The sequence below is a fragment of the Diuraphis noxia genome, unplaced genomic scaffold, assembly GCF_037042655.1.
Source record: "Diuraphis noxia isolate RWA-SAM2 unplaced genomic scaffold, SU_Dnox_SAM2 contig0004, whole genome shotgun sequence".
Lineage (NCBI taxonomy): Eukaryota > Metazoa > Arthropoda > Insecta > Hemiptera > Aphididae > Diuraphis > Diuraphis noxia.
The window spans coordinates 50,689,098-50,705,602 of record NW_028301714.1 but is presented as its reverse complement, the minus strand read 5'-3'; the positions used below and the strand labels follow the sequence as shown (position 1 = coordinate 50,705,602).

The following is a 16,505-nucleotide window of genomic DNA, read 5'->3' as shown; positions in this document are numbered from 1 at the left end:
CGGCTGCCAACGCGCTGGACCGATCGAGTATTTCCTGATGGAGTGCAGCAAGTCGATATTAACACTATATAGGTAACAGGTATAGTGTATAGAAACGAGAAGAAGATGAAAAAAAATGGAAAAACGCAATCGGGCTCACCGAAAGGCATGCGTCGACCTTGAAATCGGTCGGCGGCGGCAGTGGCGGCGGTGGCGGCGGTGAAGGAGGTGACCGTCAATCGTCGCACACGGCGGCTGCAGCAGCGGTTTACTTGCGCTGGTGAGGGTACAAGGTCTGTGCCCGTACCTACCTCTAGACCGATGTTTTAAATTGGACCTGAACATCCCAACGGACACCAGTATCCGACGGACCGTTGCCGCCGTTTGGCGATTTTCTGCGAAATAAAGTTTTGTTTTTACGTTGTGTGTTTATTTCGTTTTTTACAACCCTATATTCCGTGCCGATAGTATTCGATTATAATATTTATTTTTTTGTATTTCGATTTTTTCGAATTTCTAAACCAAAGTTTTTCCAAACCACTGCCGTAGTTCGAAGAACGGGTATTTTGTCGAATAATACTTATTGCACGCCATAATATAGGAGTTCGCGGGTTATTCAGCTTCACGCCGATTGACCGTAAACTACGAACATTATTACGTTACTATAAACACAGCTGCAGAACGTCCAATCGCGGGCAACAGCATCACACGTCGACGAGACTACGAAGTGTCATTAAAGTTTAAAAGGGTACGTGTACAACGGCATGTGAAAGTTTACTTGACTAAATTGCACGTGTGTTTACGATTATTGCATAAAATATATTATATATTATTTCGTTTGAGCGTGCAGTGTGTATACATGTGCGTGTGAAAGCTAAAACTGAAGCGCGTGCATAGATTGATGAGCATACTAGTTTAAATCGAAAAACCTTTATCGTATTGGAATCGAGAGTAACATTTAAAAAAAAAAAAAAAGACTCCCGAATGAATCGACAATATTTTCATCTCAGCTGTTCGTCTTTATAAACGTAGATACACAAAAATTCACAAAAAAAAAAAATTAATATGAATAAGACAATAATAATGGGCCTTGACTCGTAATGCTATTAAAGAAAATAATAATAAATTATGTGTACATGTGTGTACATATTTATGTTTATGTTCGTGTGTGTGCGTGAGCTCAGTTACATACATTATACACGTATATATTATATTTGTCCCCAATTGGATACAAGGAGGACGACACTTTTCGTCGCCAAACGATCAATATGGCAGAAAAAAAATACACACAACCAGTAAAACTGAACTTGCGTGATTTATACAATAGTCAATCGGAACGCGTTTGTTTGCTTGTGCGTCTTTTAAGTCACATTTCCCGTAAGCCCAATATGAATTTATTGTAGTTTCACTACACTGTTAATTCACTATCAAATGAATTACACATTTACACGTGTGCGCGTGGTATTTATTTTTTTTATTGCTTTGGTTACAATTTGTAATAAAAAGAAGATACGAATTAAAGTAAGTTTTTATACCTCTTAACATTTTGACTTTTTAAATGTTTCACAAATATGAGATCTGGAGAAAAAAATTATCGATTGGATTAAATCAATCTTATTTATGTATCAAATTAATTGATTATTTAACTTACCAAAAAAATTATTTTTATTAATGTGTATAAATTTCAATATTTAACAGAACAATCAGCAAATAGTCTTAGTATTATTGACAGCATTAATTTTATTAGCAGCACATCATTATTGTCTTATAGGTATAATAATTATGTAGATACACTTTAATAGTTTAGAATTTTTAATTTTTTTTGGTTCGCATATATTTTGTTCTATTTTCAACTTATTATCAAGTAACAGTTTTAATATTTAAATGAATCGAAATACATGTGTCCTTCGGTTTTGAGTAAAAATATGAAATAATGCATTAATGAATAAGAAATAATTCCAATACCTAGTTGAAAACCGGCTATAACGTATAAATAAACTACTAACTAATAATTATTTAACCACAGATACTTTCAAAAAGACAAATATTAATTTGCTCATACCACGTGAATATAAATACTATAGACTTAACAATCAATAGTCAATACCGATAAATGTTCAAAAAGTTCAACTAACTTATATTTAGATCTTAGATCTTAGATCTATATTGTAATGTACATTTATTATGTATGTATGTATGAAACTGTTAGGTTTCGAAACATGTTCACAACATAACCTATGTAAATTAATTTTGTTTCCGCAATACGTGACATTAATTAATGTTTGTAAAAGGATATCTAAATTTCGATACAATTTTTATTGGCTCAGTATCAATGTTTTACAATAACCGTTTTTCGAATGCGGAACTCACGAGTGCGTCTAAACTCAAGGTCAGCGGAGAAGACCGAAATAAATGATCTAAGCTTAGATCTTAACAAACGATGAGTATTTTAATTAAAATTATACAAACACATTACTTCCTTTAATTTTGGCTATCCCCACTCCACCCCCTGGAGATTTTTACACAGTATTCGGGAAAACAATAGATGCCATTCGTTGATATGCTCGCAAAAAAAAGTAAAAGTGGAAACTGAATAACCTCAAAAACGACGTGTACACACGAGCAGAAGACACACACGACTGATTTCGATGAACTTGGGCTTTGAGTTTATAATAGCAGTTGCCAGCGAACAAACGGTTCTTTATTGCAATATAACTGTGTCATCTTAAAATTGTTTTTCCATTTTATTTATTCTTTGTACCTATGATTGAAAAATAACAATTATAATAAATATCAAAACCATAAAAATAATCGAATATGTATCGGACGACCGCATATATCGTTCAACCGCCACCGCAACGTCCGAGGAGGTCACCCAATACAAACATACACCCCACAAAGATGAAACGCACTGGACCGGCACTGAGAGTCAAAGACAGATAACAATTATGTAAAAAGTTATCTACACAGTTAAAAGATAATAAATGTATAAAAAAAATTCAAAAAAAAATTGTAAAACATATAAATTGCCCAGTCATTAGTTAATTTTTGATTATTTGTTTACAACAAAGTTTCGACAATATCTTATGTGCATGCGTTAAATAATAGTAAAATTAGGCCTCATGGTGGGGCGAATATCATTGGACAACTTTGAAGATTTTTTTTTTCAAACCGACGGTCGTCTTTTGTTATAATTATTACTCATTGTCCAAACCACAACGGCCATCGCCGCTAGAAGAAAATCCCAACCATTCACCATTATAGTACCGTTGTATGAATTTATCCATAAATCTGTATAAATTGATTTTTAGATTTGCGAAGAAAAACGTGTTCGGATAAAACACGCTATATCACATATTATATCAATAATAATAATAATAATAATAATATATTATATAGTGACCATGAATTTTGCGCATTCGCGCAATACACCCTTGACTTATTAGAACTTGTTTGTTGCGCCGCGTTGTTATAAATCTCAAACCTTGTTTGTAATAGCGACAGCTCGACATAAAAATATGTACGCATTCCACCCCGTGGTCCTCCAAACTGCAAACGCACGCACGCGAACACTACAGATCGATTGACCCATACGGGGGCTACGCATTTTTCACTAAATTTCTTCATACCTATCATGTTTTATTTTTTACTGTCAATTATATCATTTTTTTTTATCATACCATTCCTGCAGGAATATCATATCAATCTATCAACATGCATTCCTACATCAAAAAGTTGGGTTTCCTGTATAAGACGTACGTGCTCACGATCCTCACATTGGGTTACTTGACATCTGAAATGGGACATTTCTTGATTGGAGTAACCAGCAAGGCGACGGCTCGAGACGTACATTACGGCGACATCAAATGTCAACTTCTGGAACACCTGGCCGAATCGAACGTGTTCAATTACACGTTACACGAACGTTGCGATACGTCACCCGACCAGAGATCGTAAGTAAAATAATAATTATTGTTATGACGAGAATTTTGGCAAAGGCCGATGGCACGCCACACCGTAGCAAAATATAGAATAAATAAATATTAAATGTGTTTGAGCAGTATAATAATATAAGACGAAATTCTTCAAATTTCGTTTACACACGATCCGTTCAATTTATGATCATATTCACACGCGCATGAACGCAGTATAGTAATATATTAAATTATTATATCATTATTTTTATATTATACGACCGACCTCTGAAAACTAGCTTTTGCGTTATTGGTCGTGGCCACTCAGTGACGCGATGGGAAATAAAAAACATTGCACGCGGACCGCGGACGTCTCAATAACGAACGCATTCGACCATTTCTTTTCGCCGTCTCTGCCGACGGTGTTTTATTCATTTATTGTTCGATTGCTTTATTTTTCTATTACCTACATTATTATCGAAATATTATATCACATAAATACACGAGCTCACTGCCTTGTGTTCCTAGTTTGATGACAAACGACAATAACAATGATGATGATGATAATAATAATAGTACAATAATTTTTCAGTAAACTAGGTATAAAATAATATTATATCCGTAAATCGATTACGCTGTATAATAAATAACCGACCGACGTAATTAGTCCGGGTCAAGTTTATTCGATTATAATGACACGAACAATAATTTTGAGCTATTATCTCGACGAATTCGTATTGTAGCAACCTTGTGTGTAATGTGTACACTACGATGCTCAAACGGTTATGACGGTCGTATTTTTTCTCGTCTGATGGTTTCAAAATGGTTTGTTGCGCATCTAAATTTCCAGATAGTACGACACACGCACCGGACGTTTATGGGCACGCGGTAGACCGTCAAATACAGTGAATCCGCCTATCTTAATGAAATCTATCCATCGTGCCACTGGACCGCAGTTGTTTTGTCGTTTACACATTTGTTTACATTTTATTGATACAAAATATTCCTGACAGGTGCGAGTTGTTAGTCCTAGAAGACGGTTCACCGTTCTGCGAATGGAACTACAATGGTCTCGGTTTCCAATATCAACTGTTGGCGGGACCGGCGTTCATCGCCGTCTACTCCATCGTGGGCGTATTTTTCGGCATGGCGGCAGACAAATTCAACAGGTAAATTAAATCGCAATTAAAATTGAGATTATAAAAAAATCGGGAAAGTGAGTAACACTCCAATGTACATTAATAGGGTCTAGAGTAGTCACAGTGTTAAATTTTAATTCAATGAAATAAAAACATTGTACATGAAAAACGATTCTCAACGAATAAGATGTGACCTCTATAGCATTACTATTTATTCAGTATATTTCATGATATTATTGTGATTAAAGTAATTTATTTTTCCTATTCAGCATTAGTACTGGCGTTGGTTAAATTCATTTTGCAAAAAAAATTTAAATTTTATTGTGTCTTTAAAATAATCATATATTTTGAAGTGTCAAGTACCCAAAATAATATTCTTTAATTACACCAAAACAACTAAAATTCGTTATTTTTCATTTAAATATCTAATTTCGTCCAAATTTATTCTTAAAATGTCTAAAAAAAAACATGCAAATGTACTTTTAATAGGCATTTTTAAACTGCAAAAATCTGTAATGACCTTGTATTAAATTCTTAAGCTTTTTGAACAACGAATACAATTTTATTGGCATTTAACAAAATTTAAAATATTAAATGTCTGTAAATAGCTCAAAACAAGTCAAAATATTTTGAAAATTTCATCAAATATAGAAAATGATAAAGTAAACATTTGGTTTAAATTGCAAGTAGGTATCTTCGGTATTCATATTTTAATTACAACAAAATAAGAAAATCGTTCCATGAGAAATCAAGTGAATATCCATTATCATAAAAAATTGAGCTCTAAAATTCTAACTTATTATAATCTATTATTAAATTTTCAAATCTTTGACATAAAAAAAATTAGTTATGAACTTCTAATTCAAAATAATTTGCACATTTTATTGATTTTTCAAATGTTGACATAATTCTAACTTTAGATGTTCATAAAAAAATATTGAGGACTTACGCTTAACTATTTTTTTTTTAATTTTCACTAGCAAAAACCTATAAGAAACTTTGCATTAAATTTTTAAGTTTTTTGACGGAGTGAATATTTTTTCATCAACTTTCATATAATAAAACAAATAAAAATCGAAAACTTATCATGCCTATAAATAGCTCAATATGAGTTAAAATATTGTATAGTGTATAGAAAATGCTAATATAAACACTCAGTGAAATATTCATGTATTTTAGTTTTTTCTTTAGAGAGTTAAAGCAAAGTTTTGTCAAAAAATATCCGTATTTTCTTTGACTTTTTTTGTTTTTCCTAGCGCTTTTGAAAACCACCGGGGATTTTGAATTTCATCCTGAATGCGCTTACTGGATTCACTCTCCCTAAACTGAAGTTTACATCGAAGCATTATTTCTACCACTTATCACACACATAAAAAAATAAACAAATATAATTGTAAAATCAATGCGTTCATTGTCCGCTCAGAATTTAAATTAATTTAAAAAACGGGTATTAATTAATTCAATTCGATGCAATAAATAAGGAAGTAACTTCTAAAAAACCCAGGAAAAACTAATCGGCAATCATAGTAAATTAAATGTAAGCTTAAGTTTTATTTGAATATATAAATAAAGAGTTGTCCTAATTTAATAGAATTAAGAAAATATGAATGTAACAATTATAATTTACATTTTATAATGCTCAGTTTCTAATGTAAAGTTGTAAAATTTAAATTAAGTACTCTATTAATTATTGCATTACTATTGCATGTCTAATGTCAATTATATGGTATACGTGAAACCTGTGTATTTTTTTGATTATTACAATTTTTATCTTAATATGCATTTAAATTGTTTAGAGTCCGTCTACTGTCTCTATGCACATTGATCAGTGCCGCGGCTATCGGTCTCATTGGAATGGCTACCAGCTACTGGCATCTGATACTTCTCAGAATCATGCTCGCTATTGGGTGGGTAACAATATTTTAAAAACAATTAAACGACCGCAATAACAAAAAACTCGACCTCGGAGATTAATAATTGTACTTTCGTTATTTGTTATAGCGAGGCCGGTACCAATCCCTTGTCCACGGGAATACTGTCCGATTTGTTTTCAGAGGTAAGCACGCACGAAATCACGACTTTGTTCGTGTAAAATACATACATTAAAAAATAAATCTCCTATCGATTGTATCTATTGCGAATTGTTTATTTATATATTTATTTTAAACAAATCTACGCTACAGATAATAGAAAAATATTGTTTATCGTTATTTTCGTCACAATCCAGGAAAATTATTTTTTAATTCTAGACTGTATTAAGAAAACAAATTACAAATGTATATTTTAATTATAATTTAGGAAAAACGAGGTTTAGTCATGGCGATCTTTAATTGGGGAATTTACGCTGGTATTGGTTTGGCTTTTCCAGTCGGCCGTTACGTTACTGAAATGAACGTTGGTGGTTTGGTGAGTAAAGCTCTAATTATATAAATGTATTACAATGGTTATACTTATTCCAATGAATTTTTATAAAACGCATTACGACCCATCACTTATTTTAAACATTTTAAGTACCTAAGCTAGAATATTTCTTAACTTTTATTTTAATTATTTTCGTTTGTTGTTTTGTTTTTATTCGCTTATTTAAAATAGTGTCTGCTACGATATTAATGACTCCTTTACTAATTTTACATTTTTAATTATTATTTTTAACCATCATAAATGTCAATTCGTCTAATATAATTATTCTAATAATTTTAATGGTAATTAGGGATGGAGGGTGCCATACTATGTCAGTGGAATGATTGGACTGATCGTAGCAGCTTTAGCTATTACCACAATGACCGAACCGAAGAGAACAGCAATTAGCGAGGAAGCCGATAATGATAACAATGAAGTATCGAAACCTCGTACCGTGGTACAGAACACTACTACACCGACTGAGAGTTCTGAGAAGACCTCCATTTGGAAGGTGCTATTCCAACCGAAAATTTTGATTTTGTGTATTGCCGCTTCTATTAGACACACTGGTAGGACTGATAGAAATAAATGTTTATAACACAAAAAAAACATGTATTATAATATTTTTTAATATTTTACATTTGTCTTGTTGTTTACAGGAGGGTTCTGTTTCGCTTACAACGCTGACCTGTTTTATCGCGACATCTTTCCGGGTTACGATTTGGGATGGTCTTTGTTCGTCGTCACATTCTTGGTTGGTAGCGTAGGTGTGGTTATCGGTGGAGTTACTTCTGACAGTATCGTGAAGAAATATGGAATAAGATCTAGAGTAGCAGTGCTAGCCATAAGTCAGGTATGTGAATATGGAAAAACTAGACATTTGGTCAATACTAATACATTACCCCGAACAATATTATGATAATATGCAAGACAATTTGAAAAAACTGGTTAAATACATTCTTACAATAATTGAATTGGTAATTTGCATTAATCATCGAAATATTTCCTAGGAACAATTTAGTAGTTCCCTGTTTGAATTATATACCACGTCATGTTGTAAACACTGCTATTAATTTCGAATAAGTGTTGGTATATTATTTATGAATAATTATTGTGGCCCATATATCACCATGTTTGTTTTTCATACCAATTATTACAAAATTCATCCTGTTATACTTTTAGTTTAAAACATAAATTTTAAAAATCATTCAGACATAATATTATTAACTCAAAATCATCATAAAAAATGTATTAATCCTACTTGAATTTATAGTAAGATTAAATCAATTTAATATTTGGCAACTACAATAATCACTCATAAGGTGTACAGCCTTGAAATTCAGAATTGAAATAAATCAAAACGTTTTTAAATTATAAATAAAAATAAATATTCCGTTAATATGATATATCTTCACAGTATTGTTAAACATGGTTTATTTAAATATTGTGTAATAATGTATTACAAAGCATATTATTTTTAATCAAAGTATAATAATATTTAAATTAAAAAAATAGCTTTCAAAATATTTGTGCTCAGCAATTATAAATTAATTGAATAAATTTAGGAATTTTAAATAAAATAAGTTTTTATTAATATCTTGTAGATTATATTGAATAATGTAGAAATGATACAGTTGATGAAGTATATAAATACTAAATTATTATAATATTCTGTTGAATATTTAACATCATAAGTTAATTTTCAACCAATGTAAATAAATATAAGGATGGGTCCTGAATTATAGTTATAAATATGTTCTGTGTATTGTACATTGTACCTAATCATATAAAAAAAAAATTATCTATAATTTGTAGTAAAACTGTCTATAATTTGGATAGTTCATATTTTTATTCGACAAAATAATTTAATTTATCCGATGAAAATAATATTGTACTCGTACATTGTAAAAGTACACTCGTCATAATTAGTTTATAAAACATTATTAACATTTTTCAGAAATAATTTTAAAATTTCATACTAAAACTTTAAAAATAATATCTATTTATGTTACAGTTGATTGCTACACCTTTTGCTTACGGAAGCATTTACTTAGGACCAACTGGTGCCATGGTAACACTTGCCATATCTTACTTATTCGGTAAGTCGTGTAACACCCAGTACCAATAATTCGTTTCTTAATTTATTATTTTGTTATAACTTATAATATAATAAAATATTTATTATAATTATTTATTTATTATATACTATAGCCGAAATGTGGTTCGGTATCTTGTTTGCCATACTTGTTGAGTCTGTGCCGATGTCAGTCCGATCGACTACAGTTGGTGCATTCTTATTTTGGATGAACAACTTCGGTGGTAATGTTCCTATGTTTGTCGAACCCGTCAGAAAAGCATACGACTACAAAACAGCATTGGCTATTTTCTACGCCGGTTTCTACTTATTGAGTGAGTTTCAAGTTAGCCGCAAATATACATGCATGCGTATTTAGAAGCTGCCCCTTAAAAAAAAACAAAAAACAGTGTAAATAAACATCAACTGATACCTGCAGTTTCCTTTTATAAAAAAAAAACTGATACCAGTTATTAGTAATTTTTGAATTAATTAAATTAAATTTTCAATGGTTTTGTGGATCACTAATGGTAATGTAATCAAAAACTTTTGTTTCGATATTTAATATTATTTTGAATAACTTTAATGAATTTTATCACATTTAATTAATTGATAATTCAAACTATAGTAGTACAAGAACAAAAACAGTAGGCAATAAAAGTAAAAAATAGAAATTACTTACGTATTTATTTATTTTTATGATTAGACAGCCTGTGCTTTTTGATACTACTACAGTTCAAACATATTTTTATATTTTATACTACACACATATTTTAATAATTTAATTATACCTTATGTATTATATGATTAATTCCCAAATAGTAAGTTAAAAATTATAGTCGTCTATGGATGTTAATAAGTTTGATATTTATTTAAAAGCTTTTTTTTAAATCGGCATGTAAGTTTTATTACTATGATATTTTAGGTTCATTGATGTTTGGTATGACTGTGCTATTCATGGGAAAGAAAAAAGCAAAGAACGCCAATGTTCATACATTGGCTGGTATCGAAAATGGAGGCTTCAAGAACTCTGAATTCGAAAATGGCCTTAAAGGTTTTCCAAGCCTAGAAAACCATTTATAAAAAGGTATATTACATATTTTTATAATGATTAAAATTAGATAAATTAACATTTTCTTTACTAAGCAAGGAGCCAACGAAGACAATAATTTGTTATTCTACCTTCGTGTGCTAAAAGTAGCAAATCAATTTAAAAAAAATCTCTAAACTAATCGAAACTTAATAAACACAAAAATCTAGATTTTAACTAGAATTTTTATTGGGTAATTCTCTATTTCTAAAAATACATGTATTCACGGGTCAGACTAAAAAGTTTCATGTGTCACAGATATCTGTCACAGGTATTAACGTCATAGAAAAAAGTACCATTAAAAAATAAGTATTTGAACATTATAATACTTTTCCAAAAGGACGCTTTCATATTCAACATAATTTGAAATACGAATAATATATTAAAAATAAATTACTATGTAGAATGTAGGTTCAATTATTTTGATAACATTTATATAAAAAGTCTGATTGATATGTTTAACCGAAGATTGACAACACTCATTAATAAACTTTAAAATCAATAAATATCCTAATATTGACAGTATAGTGATTAAATAAGACAACATCCATTTTTAATTTATGTTTATAAAATTATATAGTAGTGAATAGTGATGAAAGTATCACAAACCATTATATAAAAAAAAGACTTTTATTGAGTATTATAGCAAAATTGTTAGTAATCTTTTTTTTAGAGTGGCACTTTAAATAGGTTTAAATTAAGTATCGTGTTTAAAATTTTCTGAAATACTTAATAAATATTATTTATTAAAGATATTTAAGGAATTCCAAATGATTATTACCTGAAACTAACCAAAAAAAATAATATTTTTTTAATATTATTTAATGCATATAATCTACATTCTACACATCGTATTATATAGGTATTATTTTAGTTTCAGCAAAATATAGTAAAAACACGACTAATAATACCTAACTATTCTGTTGAATGTTTAACTATTAATGCAGGTTATTTATTAAATAGTAATTATTAGTTAAAATACTTACGTATTAAATATTATTATATTCGGCTTAAATTTTTGTTCGCCTGCATTAATATTGTATAACCGGTGCAAGGGCGCCGCGAGGAGGGTACAAGGGGGTGCAATTGCAATTGCACACCCCTGGCTTTTAAAAAAATACATTTTTATGGTACCTATTAAAAAGATTTTTTTTGTATAATTATCTATTAAAAACTTTGTATCCGACGAAAAAACAAAAATAACTTCGTATCGTTATTTGAAAAAATATTTCTACATATTTAACTAAAATAATTTAAACATTATTTAGAAATCAAAGTACAAATGTAAGAAGTACTATGCACGATGCACCCTCCTGACAAAATTCCTGGCGGCGCCTATGAACCGGAGTTTTACCGGAGTTGTAGGTACCTATCCTAATAAAAACAAAACAGGATTTTAAATTGTAATTCATTGAGTAAAATTTATTTTTATTATATTAATTTACCGGTCAGCTATCTAAATCTAAATTACACGTAATTAAGTTACTTACTTCACTGCTTGAAATAATTGCAATAAGACTCGTCTATATGTTTACTTACGCATCATTAGTACGCAAACAAAAATCCGGTTTAATTAAACTACCTAACCGTTTTATACATACTATATATATTATGCAAGGAAAGAAACTTTTAATTGTAGCTATTTGATGCGCATTCTATGACGAATTATTATAATATACAGAGTGTCCCACAGAGATCTGACATTCTGACAAATGAAATAACTTTTGTTCTAATCAATATTTTTAAAAAATTTCTTTTAAATATAATTCATAGACACTTGCGCTACATTTTTAGAATATATTTTTTATTTTTTAATACTGAAAATAAAAAACTTAAAAATTGATAAAAAATTTTTTCGAAATATTCAATATAGCTAATTTGTAAATCTGATTTTTAGAAAAATGTATATGGTAAAAACACTTATTTAAGTAAAATGGCTGATTTTTACAAATTTTTACAAATTTTTTAAATATCAATATTTTCGTTAAGTAAATTACGATATAGTTTATGTTAGAAACCTTGTAATTTCAAATAATAATAAAGTTTTTTAAAAATATTTTATAAGAACATTTTTAAATAAGTGCATGTTAAAATCTAATTATTTTTTTATTGTATTTATTATAATAATAATATGTGATGTATAAACTATAAATTACTATAATTTACCTAACGAAAATATTGATATTTTAAAAAATTGTAAAAAATCAGCCTTTTAACTTAAATACGTGTTTTTACCATATACATTTTTCTGAAAATCAAATTTACAAATTGGCTATATTGAATATATCGAGAAAAAAAATTTATCAATTTTTAAGTTTTTTATTTTGAGTATTAAAAAATAAAACATAAAAAATGTATTTTAAAAATGTAGCGTAAGTGTCTATGGATTATATTTAAAAGAAATTTTTAAAAAATATTGATTAGAACAAAAGTTATTTCATTTGTCAGAATGTCAGATCTCTTTGGGACACTCTGTATAATACAGACTTTACACAAATACAATTTTATAATAATATGCATATAAGATACAAATATAGCCAAACCTACGAAAGGTTTATGTCTATATAATTTTTACATTATTTCTCAAGAGTGTAATACTGACTTGACGCCAAAAAAAAAAAATTAAATAATTAATAAAAATCATAATTGTAACGACTAACGACTCGAAGGATTAAAAATGGCAACTTGCGACCCTTGATTTTCGGTAGGGAGAGAGGGGAACGAAAAACAGGCTACTAAGTATCTCTCAGAACAAGCTACGGTGCAACACACCTTGTCGTGATTGACAGAGATCTGTATGCGTATTTTTAGCACTGAGAAAACAATAGCCCGTTGCCGACAGGACATACATCATCGTCTTCACGCGCAAGTGCATCAAAAATAGATGACCATGTGATTGATAAGGTCACCTAATCGATTTCCTCCGGATATCCGCCCAATACCGACGTGTCTTTATACCAGTGTCATTGAACATCGACCCTTTTTCTGTTTGTTTTTGTATTATTTTGACGGCGCGAGACAAGTAACTTACCATTCCCACTCTACCACGCACAACCCCACGCAATGCCAATGCACTCAAATACGAGACGTTGAGACCTTGTTCTTGAGGTTGATGGATAATAGCTATATTTTAGTATGGTAACGGGCAGGTCATAAATTATTATACGCAAAGGATATATTGAACATACAACACTGTTGACTCTCGATATAACTAGAACATCGATAACTCGAAAACCCTCATTACTCGAAGTATTTTCTTGCCCCTAAAGTGTTCTTAAGTTATATTTGATGTATTTAACTTGTAAAATACATAAGTCGATTTTTTTACATTCCTCTTGAGATTCGAATTACCAACTGTGTAATATAATGATGTTATGCTGGGTTCAAATGACAGATTGGTCTGAATGAATGAAAAAAATAAATACTACAAGTCTGTAATAGAACGATAATGCATATTATACCGACCTTAATTATATCAATATATAATACATAATTTCAATGATATGTATACAGGTATTTTCCTCCTCATCTGCCTTCCTACTGAAAACGTGTGCAATATTTCAGACACGTATCGTTCAAAAAACAATGTATTGTTCATTTGTATACTCAAATGTCGTACACATTAATAACACGGATGATGCAACACAGTTGTGATAATGTGTGTTGTGCTGTACGGTCAGACGGTCGGTCGTCTATAGGTCGGTCACCGTTGGTTCAGGTCCATGCCCTCTCGAAAACCAATAAAATATCACAACAACCTGCAGCGCTTAAAAATTTCCGACCATTGCACCATGGAAAAATTCCAGAGTGGAATTCCGGCGGTACTCGAGTGGTCACTATATGAACCGTTCAAAACGATATGATTATAATTATTTTTAACGTCTTGTGTTACGAAATCGTATATATTTTTACTATAGCAGTATGCTATTATTGCTAATAATGCTATTTACTACTGTCCATTATAATTTGTTGTTATTATATTTCAGAAGAACGCAATCAAAAATGTTGCAGCTGCTCAGGCCACCTTGAAAACACCCGACGGACACCCACTCGGGGTCATCTTCACAAAAGTGGCGGCTAAAAACGACGCTGCATCAGTTGACGAGAAAGACGGAAACGATTATTGTCCGTCGACGATAAGTTATATTATGAGAATTCCAAATATATAGGAGATGTGATAATTAACGTTTAAGATGATTTTATTCTTATTATTATTCTGTTGTAAATATTTTGTTGTACATTTTTTGATTGATCGCCGTCGGCTCCGGCTATGATGATAATATTCGAGTGCGCACAATGCGCACTTTAATGATCTTAGCCACCCCTCGTGGCTCGTTTATTTTATACATTAAACCCACTATTTGTTGTTCGTTGGTAAACATAGAGAGTCGGTATCGTTATTAATATAATATATATAAATATAATATAATATATGACGCAACCGTTCTGCATTGTTACCTCTATATTTATTTAAATTATATCATTTTTATTTATATGCATATAAATCACATAAACGATAAAAATACGTTTATTGAAATTATATTTTATTATATTATTTTCATTATAATAATAATTATTTGTTTTTGTTTTTTTTTTTTTTTTTTTTTTTTTATAACGCATGATCATATAAAATATATACACGCGTATACTTACGCTTATTAATTTTTATACATATCGCGAAAGTTAATACATAATTTTGAATAGATGTAAGACTATCGCGAGCCACGGAATGATTTTTATTTATATATTTATATTATTGTTATATTTATAAATGCTGTTCACTCCGATGGCTTATTCTATCATCTCAGGCCAATGTTTTACTGCGTTTTGTCAAAAAAATCATTTTTGTCTTACATTTTTTAAACAATAATGTTCCTATATGTTATGTTTTTGGACCAGTTTGTATGTATCTGCGTACATGTGTGTATATCATGTTTGTACTTGCATAAGTGTATTATATGAATATAAAATATATGATATGACTGCATAATAAAAATGTTTTTTTATTTTTTTTTTTACCTCACTAATAGGTATAATTACTCTAGTTACCTAATAGGTACGTATAACTAGGTATATCTACAATGTAGAATGTAGATTCTACATATAACATAAAAATCGCAAATGCAAAATTACTTTTGCCGCAATGATAGTCCAAATAAAATATTTCCCCACTAACAAGCGTATATTTATTATTGCATTTTCCATGTTTATAATAATATACAGTAAAACCTCTCTATAACGGACCCTCTATTAAACGGAATCCTCCTTATAATGGAAAATGTCAATAGTCCCCGTGCAAATAATATATGCAATTTCTATCTCTCTATGACGGAAAACTCTTTATAACGGAAAAATGTTTGGTCCCATGCGATTCCGTTTTAGAGAGGTTTCACTGTACATATTATGTAGTGTAAAGTATAATTTAATATTATATACATATTACATGTTATATACTCGTATCTATGAATGCTATTGCGTTTTTACGGTAAGTATAGTGGTTAGAATATAAAAATTATGCAATGTTTTTCACTTGTCTAGTCTTGTCGTTAGAATATTAATATATTATATATATATATTACTATGTAATATTGCTTGGAATTCATTACAAAACTACGTATACCTAACTATTGTCTTTTTTGTCATTAAATCGACCATGAAGATTTAATTGAATGCATATGGAACAACAAAGGTAAGACTGCAGTTTTATTTTAAAAAGTGTCACAATCAAAAAGGATTAAATAATGATTAATTACATAAACGTTGAACATAATTTCTATACTGCAATTTATATATATATCCTCATAATAACAACTTATATATAATTAAAGTCTATAAAATCGGTGGGCTCCAAATAATAAAATCAATATTAAGTATGATATTGAATACATTATAATGCCAATTTAAATAAT

The 16,505-nt window shown here is 29.8% G+C and overlaps 1 protein-coding gene across 2 annotated transcripts; it reads left to right on the top strand.

The window, feature by feature from the left end:
* The first annotated feature begins 323 nt into the window (after window positions 1-323).
* On the top strand, window positions 324-15,592 carry LOC107167137 (protein spinster homolog 1). Of its 2 annotated transcripts, none has more exons than XM_089225611.1 (12): window positions 324-727; window positions 3,671-3,932; window positions 4,907-5,062; window positions 6,829-6,939; window positions 7,034-7,088; window positions 7,331-7,438; window positions 7,743-8,001; window positions 8,092-8,285; window positions 9,447-9,531; window positions 9,644-9,841; window positions 10,432-10,593; window positions 14,586-15,592. In XM_089225611.1, exons 2-11 carry the CDS (start codon window positions 3,694-3,696, stop codon window positions 10,587-10,589), a joined length of 1,563 nt encoding a protein of 520 aa, XP_089081737.1. In that variant the 5' UTR covers window positions 324-727; window positions 3,671-3,693; the 3' UTR covers window positions 10,590-10,593; window positions 14,586-15,592. The 2 variants fall into 2 exon arrangements, with proteins under 2 accessions (XP_089081737.1, XP_089081736.1); XM_089225610.1 differs by having other exon boundaries at window positions 14,583-15,592.
* Window positions 15,593-16,505: the final 913 nt, after the last annotated feature.

What these genes read in the sequence shown, in the direction of transcription:
- LOC107167137 (XM_089225611.1), top strand. Translation starts at nt 3,694, where the DNA reads ATGCATTCCTACATCAAAAAGTTGGGTTTCCTGTATAAGACGTACGTG. An exon ending in CGCTTCTATTAGACACACTG is followed by an intron (nt 8,002 to 8,091) that starts GTAGGACTGATA and finishes TGTTGTTTACAG; the next exon opens with GAGGGTTCTGTTTCGCTTAC. An exon ending in CGCCGGTTTCTACTTATTGA is followed by an intron (nt 9,842 to 10,431) that starts GTGAGTTTCAAG and finishes ATGATATTTTAG; the next exon opens with GTTCATTGATGTTTGGTATG.